This window comes from Bolinopsis microptera, chromosome 6 (assembly GCF_026151205.1).
Source record: "Bolinopsis microptera isolate Bmic1 chromosome 6, MBARI_Bmic_1.0, whole genome shotgun sequence".
NCBI classification, from domain to species: domain Eukaryota; kingdom Metazoa; phylum Ctenophora; class Tentaculata; order Lobata; family Bolinopsidae; genus Bolinopsis; species Bolinopsis microptera.
In genome coordinates this window covers 1,488,677-1,508,242 of record NC_087077.1, presented here as the reverse complement: position 1 = coordinate 1,508,242, position 19,566 = coordinate 1,488,677, and the positions used below count along the sequence as shown (strand labels likewise).

The following is a 19,566-nucleotide window of genomic DNA, read 5'->3' as shown; positions in this document are numbered from 1 at the left end:
ATCCTTAGAACACAGATTAGTTCTAATGCCTGCATGGAGGCCTATGCGCAGGAAAGCATAAAGTTTGCTCGCAGGCATCGGATGTAAACAGCCAGGGCATAAAGTGTTGATAACTGTTGTCAGCTGTTACACTGAGAATGTACAGCATCAGACCCTCGACTGTAATAATCGCATCATCAAAATTTTTACAAGTAGGCAGGTGGTCTTTCAATGGTTGTGTGAAGCTTAGGTGTCCCAAGGCGTCACCGCTGGATAGAAGCTGGGTGGAAGCCCTGGTCTGATGTGAGGCTCCCAGAACTTTGAAAAGGGGTATCCTGCTGGTGCCCTCTTCCAGACACTCATCGGACAGCATGATGAAAGCCACTACCTCCGCGTGGTGAAGACTGGATACTGGACAGGGGGTCCAGGCTAAAGGCAGGACGGTCGACGGGAGACATTGAGCCCCGGAAGTTCAATAATTTGATCTATTGACTCCTTAACTTTTGGTCTACAAGAGGCTTTGAGACTCGTAAATCTTTACTGTGGATTGCACAGTAGCTAAAGAGGTGTTGGCTGTTACCCTGTTCAACCTAGTCTACTATGACCCAGCTAGACTGGACCACACTCTGGTAGTCAGGATACGGCTCCCTATGCCCGGGGTACCGGGTAACGAGGTAGTCAGGGGAAGGGTTAGTCCCCGCTAAAGTGTAGCTCTGTTCTCACTCTAACTTCCTTATGCTTTGGGATAAAATCGGAAAGTCCCACATTGGAGCAGGTGACGATTGGGTAAGGATTACAACTGATGCTGTTGGGTAGAAAAAGGAAGTGTCACATTTGTCTTGTATAGCATATTATGTTCGTGCAATTACATGCTCAAGATACCCAAGATATTATGGTGAGAGTTAAAGATGGCTATTGTTCAAGCGGATGCCCTTAACCTTTTAGTGGTGCAAGAGTTAAGAACACAATCCACTGCCAATGTGCAGGGGACTGCACAGGATTGTGAGCCAACTGAAAAGTCAAGATGAAGTTTATCAACAGCTTAAGGGTTAAAGCCCCTTATTTTTCTAGTGGAAGTGGTTGCCGGGGTAATTACGCTGCTATTACAGAAGCTGATGACTCGGTCTCCACAACACGACAACCTATTTCTACAGAAAGTCAAACGAGAAAACATCAAAAAAATATGAACATCAATTGTATTGTATCATGTAAAAGGACTGCTAAGGTTAGCACATTTAACATAAGAACAGCCAGAGAACAGCACAAACGCATCGAACTTGCAGAACTATTTTCTCGAAGCAAGCTGCACATCCTTGCCCTGCAAGAATCGAACATCGGGTAGTGCATGCTGATTGCTGAGAATACCAGAATAGAAAAGATGAACAAAGGGATTCATCCAGGGATCTCATCTGCGTGGAGAAACGCAGCTGGCGCTTCTAATGGGAGAGTAGGAATCATCTTGACGAGGACAGCATATGAGGCTATAAGTCTTATAAAGTTATAAAATCTTACAGCGCAAGGATCCTCACCATGTCTCTTAATGGAAAGCCCAGGCTCACTGTCATCACATGCTACAGTCCTACAGAAGCCTCATCTGATGAGGAGGCAGGAAATCTCTTTTGTCTAAAACCAAGCATCTTACAGTTAATTTAGTAGGAGAGGAGCCACACACAATAATTTCTAAGGACGGACATGCCTTAGAAGAAGTTGAGGATTTTAGTACAACGGAGCACGACTTTAGGTTACGCAAGGCCAAGGCATGGGCTGCCTACCACAAAATGAAGGCTATATGGAGGTCTAATTTGCGCAGAGATTTAAAGATCCGTCTGTTCAAGCTACGGTTGAGTCAATCTTCCTGTATGGAACGAAAACGTGGAAATAACAGAATCTTTGAAGAAAAGAATAGACGGGTGTTACAGTAGAATGCTTCGGATGGCCCTAAACGTGGACTGGAGAGGACATCGCACCAACAAGGAGGTCTTTGGATCACTCCCAAGAGTTATTTCGAAGATACAGGCCAGAAGAATGAGGTTGGCTGGGCACATCCAGCGACATGATGACCTGGCAGCACACCAACTTCTCCTTTGGGAACCTAGGGAGGGGTAGACCACCGCTCACCTTCGTCGATAACCTAATAAGTGACACTGGACTCAAGAACACTGGGGAGATTAAGGAGCTTTAAATGGCGGACAGAAAGCTTTGGAGACACATCATCGAGACTCGGACTCTGAAGCCGCCTTAAGTCAAGTAATTTAAGTCATGTGCTTTGACTTGCCCTTGACCTTCGTCATAGCTTCCTTCCATGACAGGAGAACACATTTGCCACATTTGGCACATTTCCACTTTGTACATTCACATGGATTATATCTCGATGAACGAGACATCCTGTTTGCTATCATGATAACATACTATCAATATAAACACACTTATATACTATGTAAACTATCTATTAAGTTAAGACATGAGAACAACACGTAGGTAAGACTCAGTGGGAAATAATTCACATTCAATACAATTAATGAAATGGCTAGAATTTTGTTTAAATTTTGTTTAAAAACCCAAAAAAACCCAAAAAAACCCAATCCCAGTATTACCTTTTCTTGGGTAGGAGTTGGGTTTTTTTGGGTTACACCCCCCCCCCCCCCCCCCCCTCTTTTGTATCATTACTGTTTAGTATATATTATACTATTTGCCCCACAATTTTAAAAATCAACAGTGACCCACAACTGTTGGAGCCGGTTTCAAGGTAACACACTGTTGGAGCCGATTTCAAGGTAACACACTGTTGGAGCCGGTTTCAAGGTAACACACTGTCATCATGATTTTGGCTCACGCTTCGGCTTACTACAAAAATTTATGGAAATTTGGAAATTAGTTTTGGCCACGATAAGCCTCTATAGAGACCGTGCAGAGGCCACATTGAGGCAAAACCCAATCTTCCAATTTCCCAAATTAAAAAACAGTTCAACTAACAACAATAGCACAACAAACAGTTCAACTAACAACAATAGCACAACAAACAGTTCAACTAACAACAATACAACAACTAACAGTTCAACTAACAACAATAGCACAACAAACAGTTCAACTAACAACAATAGCACAACTAACAGTTCAACTAACAACAATAGCACAACAAACAGTTCAACTAACAATAATAGCACAACAAACAGTTCAACTAACAACAATAGCACAACAAACAGTTCAACTAACAACAATAGCACAACAAACAGTTCAACTAACAACAATAGCACAACAAACAGTTCAACTAACAACAATACCACAACAAACAGTTCAACTAACAACAATACCACAACAAACAGTTCAACTAACAACAATACCACAACAAACAGTTCAACTAACAACAATACCACAACAAACAGTTCAACTAACAACAATACCACAACAAACAGTTCAACTAACAACAATAGCACAACAAACAGTTCAACTAACAACAATACCACAACAAACAGTTCAACTAACAACAATAGCACAACTAACAGTTCAACTAACAACAATACCACAACAAACAGTTCAACTAACAACAATACCACAACAAACAGTTGAACTAACAACAATAGCACAACAAACAGTTCAACTAACAACAATAGCACAACAAACAGTTCAACTAACAACAATAGCACAACTAACAGTTCAACTAACAACAATAGCACAACAAACAGTTCAACTAACAACAATACCACAACAAACAGTTCAACTAGCAACAATAGCACAACTAACAGTTCAACTAACAACAATAGCACAACAAACAGTTCAACTAACAACAATAGCACAACAAACAGTTCAACTAACAACAATACAACAACTAACAGTTCAACTAACAACAATAGCACAACAAACAGTTCAACTAACAACAATAGCACAACTAACAGTTCAACTAACAACAATAGCACAACAAACAGTTCAACTAACAATAATAGCACAACAAACAGTTCAACTAACAACAATAGCACAACAAACAGTTCAACTAACAACAATAGCACAACAAACAGTTCAACTAACAACAATAGCACAACAAACAGTTCAACTAACAACAATACCACAACAAACAGTTCAACTAACAACAATACCACAACAAACAGTTCAACTAACAACAATACCACAACAAACAGTTCAACTAACAACAATACCACAACAAACAGTTCAACTAACAACAATAGCACAACAAACAGTTCAACTAACAACAATAGCACAACAAACAGTTCAACTAACAACAATACCACAACAAACAGTTCAACTAACAACAATAGCACAACTAACAGTTCAACTAACAACAATACCACAACAAACAGTTCAACTAACAACAATACCACAACAAACAGTTGAACTAACAACAATAGCACAACAAACAGTTCAACTAACAACAATAGCACAACAAACAGTTCAACTAACAACAATAGCACAACTAACAGTTCAACTAACAACAATAGCACAACAAACAGTTCAACTAACAACAATACCACAACAAACAGTTCAACTAGCAACAATAGCACAACTAACAGTTCAACTAACAACAATAGCACAACTAACAGTTGAACTAACAACAATAGCACAACTAACAGTTCAACTAACAACAATAGCACAACAAACAGTTCAACTAACAATAATACCACAACAAACAGTTCAACTAACAACAATAGCACAACAAACAGTTCAACTAACAACAATACCACAACAAACAGTTCAACTAACAACATTAGCACAAAAAACAGTTCAACTAACAACAATAGCACATATATATATATAACAATAGAACAAGTGAGCACAATCTTTACAAGTGAGACTGATGGAATGGACCAGGTTATAACATCTATTTTAAACAAATGATTAGTTCAACACTTCTCCTGAAATTAAAAAACAGTTCAACTAACAACAATAGCACAATCTTTACAAGTGAGACTGATGGAATGGACCAGGTTATAACATCTATTTTAAACAAATGATTAGTTCAACACTTCTCCTGAAATTAAAAAACAGTTCAACTAACAACAATAGCACAATCTTTACAAGTGAGACTGATGGAATGGACCAGGTTATCTATTTTAAACAAATGATTAGTTCAACACTTCTCCTGAAATTAAAAAACAGTTCAACTAACAACAATAGCACAATCTTTACAAGTGAGACTGATGGAATGGACCAGGTTATCTATTTTAAACAAATGATTAGTTCAACACTTCTCCTGAAATTAAAAAACAGTTCAACTAACAACAATAGCACAATCTTTACAAGTGAGACTGATGGAATGGACCAGGTTATAACATCTATTTTAAACAAATGATTAGTTCAACACTTCTCCTGAAATTAAAAAACAGTTCAACTAACAACAATAGCACAATCTTTACAAGTGAGACTGATGGAATGGACCAGGTTATCTATTTTAAACAAATGATTAGTTCAACACTTCTCCTGAAATTAAAAAACAGTTCAACTAACAACAATAGCACAATCTTTACAAGTGAGACTGATGGAATGGACCAGGTTATCTATTTTAAACAAATGATTAGTTCAACACTTCTCCTGAAATTAAAAAACAGTTCAACTAACAACAATAGCACAATCTTTACAAGTGATACTGATGGAATGGACCAGGTTATAACATCTATTTTAAACAAATGATTAGTTCAACACTTCTCCTGAAATTGTTACTCAGATCGGGGTAAGGCGCTGTCAATTTCCTCGCCACATTGAGCAATTATGTGATGAGTATTACTAATCGCCGTTTAAAATGAGCGAATCCCTGTGTCACGTGACCACAACTCCTGTGTTGTTCACCTAGAGTTGTGGTCACGTGTCATGGCAGATATAGTCATGATTATTGAACACACTTGAAAAGGTGGACCGTGAATTTATTTTTTGAATAGTGCTAGAGACATTTATTTTCAGTCCATTCATCTCCTTGTAAATATTTCTATATTAAATCTATAGAAATCTATAGAAATCTATAGAAATCTATAGAAATCTATTAAATCTATAGAAATTTCATAATGTCTTGAGGCACAAAATTGTAAACAAGGCTCTTTTGAAAAACTATATCAATATCATTTAAAAGTACTGTACAGCGTACACAATTTGTTAATATAATCAAATATAATCACTAAATATCTATTGAATGTCATCCAGGTTTCTTAATTAACCTACAGATCAGTCGTAGGTAAAGCAAAAACAAACACAGCAAAGCTCGGTTCTAAAAGTAAAATATGAAATGGGCATGACTTGTTGATTTTTGAAGAAATTATCTTATGCCACTTTCGATGAATTGTTCTATTGTAGTTTGTAATTGTAGTTTGTATTACTGTTAGGAAACAAGGAAATGGTGCTTATTCGATTGTATGTGCTGAATAACAGGATTGGCAAATATATATTCACCAACATTCCGTAGAGATTATTAAATCACTAGTACTTATCACAGAGATCCGTAGAAATGATTTCCGTTCACTATTTTTATTTCAAATTCTTCTGCTAGTTAGCTACATCAACATGAATTGAATTCTGTTAATCCTTCACATTGGATTGTTCCATTCCGCTACACATTCAACGGATAACATTTAATCGAAGAAGGAATCTATTAATAATAATTAATCAATAATAATTAATTAATTCATTAATTAATTAATTAATAATAATTAATTAATTAATAAACCTTTACCCAGATCACGAAAACACAGTACGTGATCGCTAACCTTCACTTTCTGAATTAGCAATCCTTCTGAATTAGCACTCTTGATTGATTTCCAAATTTCATTATTACAGTCATCACCGCAGAGAAGCTGATACATTACGCCGATATCTGAGTGACAAGATATTCTGAGTTGTTAGAGGTTGTGAGCCTGAAACGGAAGATCATCATGTATTGGAGGGTCTGTAGAAGTCCCATGGGCTCGGGAGAGCGGCACTATTACTGTTCGATTGGTGACCTGAAAATAGTGTGTTTTAAACAGAAGCAGGTACTTTTACGGATGAAAAAATTCTCATCTACGATAATTAAAAAAGTCTACTTTAAAGTGCGATGTACAATTGGTTCACTACTAAAACGATTCAAGAAGTATAACTATACAGTAATCCCCACGAGTCAGACCTGATAGTGTTGAACGAATGTCAGACGAGTAGAAGGGATCCAACTCAGCAGACCATCCAATATTTCCCTGGTTGTAGCCGTCCATCTGAGGTTATGGTTGTCAAAATATTCAGCACTTAAAGTTTATCTAATTGCAGCTTTGGGTAAGTATGTGAGTAGTTACTAGTTAGCGGGGAGGTGGTGGGACACTAATTGTATAGAGCTAGTAGTAATTAGCAGTAATTAGTAGTGATTAGCAGTAATTAGTAGTGATTAGCAGTAATTAGTAGTGATTAGTAGTAATTAGTAGTAATTAGTAGTAATTAGTAGTGGTTAGTAGTGATTAGTAGTAATTAGTAGTGGTTAGTAGTGATTACCAGTAATTAGTAGTGATTAGTAGTAATTAGCAGTAATTAGCAGTGGTTAGTAGTAATTAGCAGTGGTTAGTAGTAATTAGTAGTAATTAGTAGTAATTAGTAGTAATTAGTAGTAATTAGTAGTAATTAGTAGTAATTAGTAGTAATTAGTAGTAATTAGTAGTAATTAGTAGTAATTAGTAGTAATTAGTAGTAATTAGTAGTAATTAGTAGTAATTAGTAGTAATTAGTAGTAATTAGTAGTAATTAGTAGTAATTAGTAGTAATTAGTAGTAATTAGTAGTAATTAGTAGTAATTAGTAGTAATTAGTAGTAATTAGTAGTAATTAGTAATATTAATTAACTGCACCTGATCAGAAGAGCAGGGAGTATAGTTGTAGTCCAGTGATGTAGGCAGGGTGTTGGTACAGGGCCCAACAGTGCTGTGACACATCAGAGGCTGGGAGGTCGTGACGTAGGTTGTCTCACAGCTTAGTGGTGGCAGGATCTTCAGCGGTTCACTCTGTGTAGGATTTAGGGTTAGAAATTAAAGGAAACATTCTGGATCAAATGCTGAAATACTGGGATAGACATAGCTTAGAAGAATGGATCTAGAGTGAAGACTTGTAGCCCAGGAAATCCAGTATTGCCAGATGCCAGTGGCTTCTATTACGAGTATACGTATGTATTAATATGGGAGAGTTACAGGTAGACGAACCTTAATATTAGCAGGGTTTATAAGAGGCAGGTTATCTGCAGGGGTTGGTTGGTTAGTTGTCACCTCGTGGGTTGCTGTTGTTATTATGGGGACCAGTCCCTTCTCGCACAGATCACCAAACCTTTCTGGTTCTGGTACTATGCCCTGAGAAAAACGGTATTATCCTCAATTGGAACAGTGTTTATTGCAGCGAGTAATGGTTACAATCTTGTTTTTTAAATGCAGAAACTGTTATATGTGCTATGGGACCGGGCACATGTTCCACCTTGGCCTTCTGTGCTGGACAATGGACGGAAATATCGTAGGTGTGTTTGTGATATACAATATATAGAGTATTAGCTCTGTTGAGGTTATGTTAGTTAGTTCGTGTAGGTTTGTAGATGCAGATTTCATAATGTGATGCATTTGCCAGCTTACTATCTTACTATGTAATGAGGGCGACAAGCATGAACCTGACTGGAAGTTCGTAGTGCCCCATCATATGAACTTTCTACAGAAGCACACCTTGTTTCATTTGTCAATATCATTCGATTATAGTAAGCTGCAAGCTCCTAAGTGATTCCTGCCACCTGTTGCAACAGTTTCATGAAAGCACCGTCATATGTTCATGTTTATCATTATGTCACCGATTTGCCATTCTACTGGCTAATAACTATGATCTCGGTTCCCATTATCGGGTTGCATGACAAATTGAAAACAGCGAGTAAATAAATATTATGAAAAGGAATCACATACAGCTTGAATCTTGATGGTTAACATGCCTAAACTTGCTTTTTAGTAGCTAAACAGCAAGTTTAGGCAAAGTATTAATATTATTCATACTCTGATGACCACGGACTGGATGCTGAGCACTTCAGTCATCAACATTTTTACGACTAATCAAGTTTTAAGTTAGTTGATTAATGGAAGGAAACCCTGGAAGGAGTGAAAACAATTACAGTAACGGCTTCAGCTTTAACGTTCAAAGACTTTAGACTTATGTCTATGTATATTTAGCTACATTCATGTTAAAATTATAGACAGCCGACTGCACATTATATCATGCCATCATATTCATGGCCCTTTGTAAATTTAATTTCATAAAAGGGCTAAAATTTAAACATTTTCGCAGTCAAAGTAAAATTCCGATGGTCGCACCTATTTTGTGACATTCTGTCACAGCGCTAGTCTAATATTTCACTCGAACGGAGTTTTAAAATCCCTGTACCAAGTGTCCACCCCAGGTACAAACATTACCCATCAGCTTCAGAAGCATGAAGTCAACAACTTGTATACCTCTCAGTATATTCACAATGTTTCACGGTACTTTAGAATAATGTCAGAAAAATACTAAACTAATAGATAGACTGATTCCTAACCTGGATTGCAGCCCCAAAGTTCCAATGTGACATTGCTTGCTGCTCAACCGGGTACCCCGGCATGCCCCCAAACTGGTACTGGTAAGGGTGGTGTCCCATTCCTCCGGGAGGAGGGGGCTCTTTAAATTGGAACGGTACCTGTAATTATGTAATTATGTCATTATGTTTATAGTATTGAACGTATCAAAGGAAATATTAATGGCCGGTAACTGTAAATTTTAAATTTTAGATACAATTCTTCATTTTATCAGACCCTATTTAGGGGAGATAAGATACCAGGTTGATAACCAATAATCTGTGTATTCGCTGCACAACTCCTGATTATAGTACAACATGAGAAAACAGCGATAAACATGACTCTTAACCTGGTTATTTCGTTAACTATTCGTCGATGAAATACTAAAATGCAGGCACGTAGCCAGGGGGGGCTAGGGGGGCGGCAGCCCCCCCCCCCCCCCGGAAAAAATCGAGCCCCAGAAAAAAGATAAGCCCCCTAGTCCCCATGGTCGCCTGGTAACTGGGCTGTGTTTATGACTGCAGTCAGTCAAAGATTTGAACTGTGGATTAGTAAATATATGTCATTAAATCCAAGCAAACATTCTAGAAGACTTCTATAATTATAGTCAATAGTGTCCCCTAGACCGTAGGAAATGTAAAAATCTTAAGACGATGAGGCCTGAGTAAGTCGTAAATTCTGATTGAAGAATGCAGATTGCTGTTGTGAAGTTACCAAATTTACGTGAGTACTTGATTCTTTTCAATCCCAGTTTATTGCTGTCCTACAAATTTCTTTAATGCCAAATGTCGTCTAAAACACCCTGTTTCGCAAAAAATTTCCGGGGGGGCTGCGCCCCCCTAGCCCCCGCCAAGGGGCTCCGCCCCTGGACCCCGCTGGGGGCTGCGCCCCCAGACCCCTGCCACAGCTTGCTCGCTTCGCTCGCTGCGCAGCTTGATTGGACGCGTCGGCTCGCTACGCTCGCCGACAGCCCCCCTCAAAGAAAAATCCTGGCTACGTCCCTGCTAAAATGCCCAACAAAACATAGCGATCTAAAGCAAATCAAACAACAAACCTGGCTGGTCTGGAAGGTGTCTGTAGGCGGGTAGTGAGGAATGTTATTTTTGGTAAACTGGTCGGGATAGAGGGCAGGCAGAGGGAACTGTATTATCGAACTGGTGGCGGCCATCACCCGGGTTATGTGAACATCAACTGCTGGAACATTCCGTTAGAAAGATAATGAATTTAACATATGAATTATAATGCAGTAACCGCGAGGTATTGAACAGCATAGGTTTCAACAGGTACGGTCGCATCATTCATGCATTACACCGGGTGAAAATGTGCGATAAGGTGGGCAGATTGTCAGTTTTAAAATGGATTTATAATTGAAGATCGAGATAAAATTACTTCGGGCGTCCAGCGGTCTATGTTCCAAAAATAAGTACGATTCCTTAAAAAACAGATTGAAGAAAATATAAGACTATTTAATGTTAACGTAAGGAATAATTATACTTTCAAGTTTAAAGCAAGATTGTATTTATTGGCAACTTTTAGCAATAGCACAACTGTAAGGTACTTTAATAACTGGTAAGATACAGTTAATGGTTCATAATGTATCCATTGTCAGTAGAGCCTTTTTCGAGAAGAGCACACCTAAACTATAGTGCTGCCTAACTTCAGTTACTGTACCACTTTAGTGTGCCACACTACCAGGCCCACAAAAATGCATCTCTCTGCTCGAACCAGATACGTCACAGGATGCGATGCCAGAGTAGTTTACACCAAATGGTGGATGGATATTTAATCGTTTAAACAAGTGGAAGAAAGTAGAAACTCAAGTACAAAAATAAACAGGACCGCCCTAAAACAAATTCACTGGTGTTCAGGCTGAAAATATCTCAATAATAAAAATGAAGCTTTTAACTAAGTGTAACAAGGAGTACGAAGTACTTAAATAGTAAGGCCCTAGCACCAGCCTAATCTCCAATAGATTAGAGCTAGTTAGAGGCGGGTGCTGCAGGAAAACGGAAAATCCACTTTAACAAGAACCAAGCATTATTTCAGTTAGGAGTCCAGGCATGGTTTAACCAGAAAACCATGAGCTTGGACATCATAAAAGCTGTGATCATCACACGTGAGCACGGCTCCCTCACTTAGCAACGCCTCCCTCACTTAGCAACGGAGGGAGTCTTTAACCTGACTAGACCTACTTATCCGGTCTAAAACAGTAGTTAAACGTCAGCGGAATACAACTCTGTGGTTCCAGCTCAACTGGGTAAGGGTAGAGGTTCACATTTTAGAATAAAACTTATGAGATCGGTCAGCGGAATACAACTGTGTGGTTCGAGCTCAACTGGGTAAGGGTAGAGGTTCAAATTTTAGAATAAAACTTATGAGATCGGTCAGCGGAATACAACTGTGTGGTTCGAGCTCAACTGGGTAAGGGTAGAGGTTCAAATTTTAGAATAAAACTTATGGGATCGGTCAGGCAGCATGTCAAGCGGCGGGAGAAACGGCGCGTGCGGGTTCACACTAAAACACATCTAGATACGCTGTTTTCAGATGCACGTGCACAAAACCTCGACCTCCTATTGGGCAGCCGTCACCCAGGCAACATCATGTGGGATTGTCCTGTGGTCACGTGACTGATGGCTGATTAGCTGGTTGGATGTGTCGGTTCTTGGAGTGACAATAGCATGTGTCAAATAGTGACACGCGGCTCGGGAATAAATCTCTTTTTTTGTATCCAGTCACGATATTTTACAGCGATTAGTTCGTGAGACTGGAACAAAGCTGTTCAGCAGGTTGCAGGTAAATGCCAATAAATATTGATCAATTAACTTGATATAGTGAAGGTTAAAACTCCTACATCCTTCCATGCTCAGTGAAGGAATGAATGCTCAGCAACCCTTGCGTGCTAATGTCTCCTACATCCTACCATGCTCAGTGAAGGAATGAATACTCAGCAACCCTTAGTGAAGGTTAAAACTCCTACATCCTACCATGCTCAGTGAAGGAATGAATGTTCAGCAACCCTTGCGTGCTTATCTCCTACACCCTACCATGCTCAGTGAAGGAATGAATGCTCAGCGACCCTCCTACATCCTTCCATGCTCAGTGAAGGAATGAATGCTCAGCAACCCTTGCGTGCTAAAACTCCTACATCCTTCCATGCTCAGTGAAGGAATGAATGCTCAGCAACCCTTGCGTGCTAAAACTCCTACATCCTTCCATGCTCAGTGAAGGAATGAATGCTCAGCAACCCTTGCGTGCTAAAACTCCTACATCCTTCCATGCTCAGTGAAGGAATGAATGCTCAGCAACCCTTGCGTGCTAAAACTCCTACATCCTTCCATGCTCAGTGAAGGAATGAATGCTCAGCAACCCTTGCGTGCTCAGTGAAGGAATGAATGCTCAGCAACCCTTGCGTGCTAATTTCTAGAGGTCGAGGTGCTGTCTCCTTTTCCAAAACATAACGGCATAGTCCTTTTGGTACAGATTTAAATGAAACACAACTCTGCTATCTACTCGTGCTATTTTCGAAGGTCTAATGAGAGCCCTCTACCACTCACAGCGTGGTTTAGTGAGTGACAGCTGACCTTTAGATCTTACCCCTGCACTGGGATTCGGATCCGTTACCCCTGGACCAATGGAAGGGCGGTTATCCAACTGAACCAATAAGATTACCACTAATAATAAGTCAGTGCAATCTGAAAATGCGCAATTATATATTGCCATGGATTGATTCTTGCCTTGACCAGCGACATTTTAGAGGTGGAGGAGGTCTGGGTGCCAGAAACCGATCGAAACACTACTACCAATATCAAATTGTCACCTGATTTTGACGAACACCCTGAGAAAGATCGTTAGGAGTTTATATTGCGGTGAAATCAAGTGGGAACATTAAGGAATTGAAACTTACAACTTTGCTACACGCTATCTAGTGAAGTGGTTGCAGAACTATGCTCAGCTAATGTTCGGTGAGATCATAACGGTGGATAACTTTGTAGATCTTTTCAAGTTCGCACAAAAGTTTGGGACAAGAGATAACAAGTTCGTTGAATACTGTTTGAATCAGCTTGACTCACACTTTCTGAGAAGTTTATCTGAGCTTAAAACTGGCAATGTCTCCGAATTAGACTACTATCATTGTTTGAATATATATTTACAAAAGATTCAAGCCTAACATTGTATGTTTCCCTTCGTGTCCGAATATATGATATTAAATATAAGATGCTGTAAATAAAAGTTACTTGCTCTATCTTAATTTTAATCAAAACATGTTGACTTGTCCTATACCTTACAAGACATATTTATAACGTACGAAATGTGGCGGTTTTCCGAAAATTTCGCCATATTTTCGGACCGCCAAAATTTCGGTCGTCGTACTAGAATCCGTCGCATTATCTTTTAGCTTATTTCAATGACTGTGCCTTCACTGCTTTATTTTGTTTCTAAAAAGTAATATCAAGTAAAATAAATAAATAAATTCTGGCATCTTGGGACAAATTATCACCACACCAATGACGAATTGAATGTCAAGCAATACAGTTTAAATTTGGGAGGGGGGGGGGGGGGCAACCATATTAAAGTATATTAAAATGTAGGATTTTTCCCGATTTTGACCCGGGGATATACTTTGATATACCTACAATATACTTTAATATATCCCTATCTCCTTGGAGGCCTACTTCAAAAATTGTTGCCCAAAATAAGCTTGAAATGCAATTCTTAATCTATTCCAAAAAGTTCTTGAAAAAATATTGAAAACTGATGGAGTTATTTCAATTTTAATGAAGTCATTTTGGCTAGTATTCCGAACCGAGATATTATGTGCAATTTTCCCAATTTTGTTCATGGAGGTCTTTTTACTTAGTATCCACTATATTCAACAAACACTGAGTTATATCTTTCACATAGAGTTAGTCTCATTAAAAAATATTGAAATTTTATCGAATTTTGTCAAAAGCGAATTTGGGCAAAAGCGTATGCCCAAATATGGGCATATTTTTTAAAGCTCATAGCTCAGCCAATTTTTTACCAATCTGGATGGAAATTCATGTACTAGTCCTAAAACAGGCTTATCTTGCGGATCTGAGTGAAAAATATAGTTCATCATGTAAATCTTAACGAAGAATATAAATCTTCTAATTGTAGGTATATTAAAGTATATTAAAATGTAGGATTTTTTCCGATTTTGACCCGGGGATATACTTTAATATACTTTAATATGGTTGCCCCCCCCCCCCCCCCCCCCCCCCCCCCCCCCCAAATTTGCATTAAAATACATGTATGTGCTAACATGAAAGTCTTAATACAGACTAAGTTTGAACATGATTTTACCGAATTTCAGAAATTTCCTTACTGCTTACTGTCACAAAAAATGATGAAAAATACCCTTATTTTCTGTGACGTCCGAAATTTGACGCTTTTTGTTCAATTTCGCCATATTTTCGGACCGCCAAAATTTCTGTCGTCGCAAATTAGGCCGCCATAAATATGTCTTGTAAGGTAAAAGGGACCGAGCATTGTGTCTAATAAAATAACACGGGATAGGTCGTAAAACACAACGAGGGTTCACGAGGATTAAAGTAGAAAATATAGAACAAAAAGACAAGAGGAGGAGTCAATGACCTAAGTAAAGTTTGATTTGACGACATCTTCCACTCCCATGTCACAATAGTTAAGGTGCACACGCATCCTGGCAATCTACCACAATCTACCACAATATATTGTTAATCGTAGGGAGCGACGACACCTTATATGAAACATGTATGAACAACAGAAATATGTCCCTCAATTCATTAGATCTCACTGACAACCTGCGAGCAAGTATTCAACGTCGAGCGTTGAGAAGTCAAAATAGTTGTAATTGTTAATTGTTATGATGCAGATGAACACGTTTCTGGTGCAACAAATTGGATCGCTGCAAATCACATAATATGTAATACAAACGGTAGAATTTCTGTAACAGCCAGAAAGAGATCACAGTAAAGCATTAAATAAAATGTATGTGTGGACTGTGAAGGTAGAGAGAGAGATAAAGAGAGAGAGAGAGTAGAATCAGGGCTTGATATAACAGTAACTCACTTTGCTGTCGAAGCAGGAAGAGCAACAATGGATTGACTTGTCAGCCAGATAAAAGAGGTGAGAAATGCAGGTTTTCTTTTCACGTGGGTGGTATTAGAACCTTCCTGTTATGAAAAACAGGTTAAATTTGGAGTGGGTGTAAAATCACATCTTTAGTTACAACAGATTAGTTAGAGACAATTTTTCCAAATGACAAGAATAAATGTAAGAAAAACTGTCACAAAACAGAATGGCATGGGCACATTTCAGAAGTCTTGGTCTTAAGTGGTTGATTTCAAGAGATATTCAGGCTACAAAAACTGCGGCGAACTGTAATAGGTACTCTAGAAGTAGGGCAAGGAATATGACACCGTACCAGCTGCAAGTTAGCCGTGGGGGCTTGGTCGAACTCCCAACCAAAGTGCACCTTCCTACTCCCATTTGTCATGATTCTAACACGTGCACCTACTGCTACGTTACCCTGGCAACAAATTCACTGTCACAACACATTAGTAAATGTGAAGACGACTTCCGGATCGACAGAAGAAACGGAGGTGGCACGGACCAACAGCAGGGCCGGGTGGAACCACGTGGGTACCACTAGCCAATCACTATCAGGGAGGAGGGATGTTTTGATCTCGTGATCGTGGAAGTGTGTGTGTGGTGTTTCGGTGAAAATCGCGACAATTTGATAAACTGTGTAGAGTTTACAAATTTTGGCACGTGGTGCAGGTAAGTTTGGTCAATGGCCACGACGGAGCCGCTGATGGTGGGTATGCAATGCAAGTGAGATTTTTTAATCATTTGATCATGTTCTATCATTGGAAAGAGGATATAAAACAGATATGTGGCCTTGTATGTGTGCAATAATAATCTTAGCACAGAGAAACACTGCTCGATAGTCAGCATGGAATTCTAAGTTGGTAAATAAATATCTATACCGAGATTCACTTTGCTGAACAGTCTGAACAGGGGTTCATTGCTAGACATGAAAGTCTGGACCGAGTGCCGGCTTTCTGTTAAGTATGGATTTTATCTTGGTAATTACAGTTGCAGTTTTAGAAGTAGCATGACGATTGCTGTTTAAATTCACATTAATGATGCTAAGATAGCACTGAACTTTATAGATACGACGTAATGACAGATATGTCGTGAGTTCTAAGATTAAACCCTGCCATTAGAACTTGGGGAGCCTGTGGCAACCATATCGTTTAAAGGTTACCCGATGTGAACAATTCATGAACCGAGACTATACGGAGCTTCATCTGCACGTCATATTGCATGTTTTTGCCTTTTGGCAGTTTAAAATTTGATAGTTGGACAGTTAATGACCAGCTGAGGCAAGCGCAATAGTATCTCGTTAAACAGTTGATTCTGACATATCTAGATTGTAGATATATAGATCATAAACATGAATTCGAAAGAAATAACCGAGACCAGGAAAACTGTACGACGTACAACAGCTTTCCGGGGTTTCGTATATAATAGAAGAAAATCTATATAACGCATGATCTGATGATCTGTCATCCCACATATTTACAATTTATGCAATGTACAAAGAACTAACTGTTTTGGCTTTTACATAACATTGTTAGTCATTGAAAGATGTTTAAGTGTAAACTAAAAACGTGGTAACATTTAACATTACAAGACCCATATTCAGGTTTGAGGTTGAGATGGGCATTTCACTAAATAGGTGTGGACTGTGGATACTCATACATGTGGGAGTTTAATCATGTTTTATTTTTCTGACACGTGTCAGCGAAAATCAGTTTCCAGTACCATTGTCCAATCAAGTCCCAGAAGAACTGTCACGTGTAATAACAAGCATGCTCCCCACTGTTGCTCAGACTACTGATCGTGGTTGTGACTAAATCTGAGACGGATAATTGCCAGCTATTGTACCAGGTTGAGATTTGGCTTTTCCGTGGCTGACCAATATACGACCACTTCTCAGATCATCAAATGCGAAATATTATAGTTGCGTATTCTAAATCCATTATCTGTTTAATATTCAAGTCGTTAAAAGCCATGATGGTCACACAAATAAGCTTTCAGGTATTTATAGCTTCAGTGAATCAGGTAAATCAGGTAACTGGTTTTGCATGGTTTGCATATCAATTATCAACTATCAACGGTCTGTTTGCCCAAATAGGGTTTCAAATGCAGTTCTAGAGTTGTGTCAGTTCTGGTCGGCGCACGTTACTGTGGAGATCAAGGTCCCCTGATCATAATTGCAATAGATTTGTAGTAATTAGCATAAAATATACTACATACGCATTGTGATAAGCAGGAATTGGGGGACCGATGGGAGCTACACTTAGTCTTACCTGACTAAGCAAATCACATGCGAACAATGAAGTAAACATATATAAAGTAAAAAGTAAAAATAGTTTAATCGTAGAAAGTTTGCCGCATATACAGTCAAAAATAATGAAGTGTGATATTATTTTTGGGGAAGCTGTGATTATTTGCTGTAGGAAACTGTGATTATAGCAATCAGCTGTTAACAAACACTATTGCTAACACCGGCCCGCGGAGCTCGACTAACATGTTTATTGTTTGGTCTGCACGTGGGCACCACGCTAAGCTGTGATTGGCTAGCGTTGCTCAGCACGTGACCAAAATATTGTAATACTGAGCTGGGATTGGCTAGCGTTGCTGAGCACGTGACCAAAATATTGTAATACTGAGCTGGGATTGGCTAGCGTTGCTGAGCACGTGACCAAAATATTGTAATACTGAGCTGGGATTGGCCAGTAGTTTTGGTAATCCCGGTATTCCGAGAGAAGACAGATGTAGACTGTGTAGTCTTGAGTCTACAAGTAGATCAGTGAATTATTGTCAGTCTCAACTGGACATTATGTTGGTTCAGTAATCGAAAACTGAAGGTATTTGGCATGGCAAATGGTATGTAAATCCAACAATTTACTTTTCTGAATACTATATCAGTGTGACGTTGATTAGTTATACTTATATAAGTTAATGTAAGGACTCCATAATCAATTATACCCCTCCGACTTATATAGGTTCTGATTCGCGTATGATGAACAACTTGATTGAAAAGAATTCTGGTTGATGTAATTATTATTAAAAGGCAGAGGAAAGATCATTGCTTTGGTCGGATGAAATCATAAAATGTTAATAAAAAAACGCATGCGACTGTTGAAAACATATAAGAGTACGACAGATGCAAAAAATACGTCTGGAGAAATATTAGTATTACGAAAGTCTGACTCTGACGAAAACACAAAATTGAAGCAGAAAATTAATTGTGCATTTCGAAAATTAAAATGCATTTCGATTTTTATAAAATTCATTTTATTAATTCATTGCTGTAATCTGTAAAATTTGAAAAGTATTTAGTTTTTTAAACGAATATAATAATCAATTACAATAGCCCTTCCGATTTGTGAGTATTGTGAAACTCTGTCTCTAGCTATCGAAAAGGAACCCGGCTTGTGTAATTATTATTAAAAGGCAAAGGAAAGATAATTAATAATATGCAAACGCGTGCGACTGTTGAAAACACATACGTCTGATGAAATTAAGTAAGTCTGGAGAAAACCCGTACACAAAAGTCTGACGAAAACAAAAAAGTGAAGCAGAAAACGGGGCATTACAATAAATAGACCATGACTCAAGTTTACTAATTTAAGATTTACAGCTTCCACAGGAAGTAAAACAAAGTGCCAACTTAAGTCAGTTTCCACTAAATATAACTTTCCGACAAAACGGGCGTTTTATTCATTTAAATCGATTTATATCGTAACATCCTAATCGAGAGTTAACAAGTTAAACGACGTAATAAACAGGTCAAATTTTAATTTAACTTTTTTTTAATCTGTTCAAAATGACAAAGAAGACACAACACAAAGAGAAATCTAAACTGAGTTGGTGAGTTGAATCACCAAATCGATCAATCATCAATACCGTCAAACATTGTAATATCTCTGATCGTTAGCGACTTGAGTACAATGGGACATTATATCATGTCAAAGTACAGATCA

The 19,566-nt window shown here is 38.5% G+C and overlaps 2 protein-coding genes across 2 annotated transcripts; one reads left to right on the top strand and one right to left on the bottom strand.

The window, feature by feature from the left end:
* The first annotated feature begins 1,911 nt into the window (after window positions 1-1,911).
* LOC134816876 (uncharacterized protein DDB_G0287625-like) lies at window positions 1,912-4,326 on the top strand. The gene is made up of 2 exons (XM_063825877.1): window positions 1,912-2,009; window positions 3,561-4,326. The coding sequence occupies exons 1-2, from the start codon at window positions 1,912-1,914 to the stop codon at window positions 4,324-4,326; spliced, it is 864 nt and encodes a 287-aa protein (XP_063681947.1).
* A 2,141-nt stretch (window positions 4,327-6,467) lies between these two features.
* LOC134816874 (uncharacterized) lies at window positions 6,468-10,712 on the bottom strand. Its single transcript, XM_063825875.1, has 6 exons — window positions 10,560-10,712; window positions 9,490-9,627; window positions 8,132-8,275; window positions 7,784-7,936; window positions 7,079-7,163; window positions 6,468-6,917 (listed from the first exon to the last, which is right to left on the bottom strand). Exons 1-6 carry the CDS (start codon window positions 10,671-10,673, stop codon window positions 6,847-6,849), a joined length of 705 nt encoding a protein of 234 aa, XP_063681945.1. The 5' UTR covers window positions 10,674-10,712; the 3' UTR covers window positions 6,468-6,846.
* Window positions 10,713-19,566: the final 8,854 nt, after the last annotated feature.

Coding starts and splice junctions, on each gene's coding strand:
- LOC134816876 (XM_063825877.1), top strand. CDS start 1,912: ATGGCCCTAAACGTGGACTGGAGAGGACATCGCACCAACAAGGAGGTC. Junction 2,010..3,560: donor ATACAGGCCAGAAGAATGAG/GTTGGCTGGGCA, acceptor TAACAACAATAG/CACAACAAACAGTTCAACTA.
- LOC134816874 (XM_063825875.1), bottom strand. CDS start 10,673: ATGGCCGCCACCAGTTCGATAATACAGTTCCCTCTGCCTGCCCTCTAT. Junction 9,628..10,559: donor ACACCTTCCAGACCAGCCAG/GTTTGTTGTTTG, acceptor ACATAATTACAG/GTACCGTTCCAATTTAAAGA. Junction 7,937..8,131: donor TAAACCCTGCTAATATTAAG/GTTCGTCTACCT, acceptor AATCCTACACAG/AGTGAACCGCTGAAGATCCT.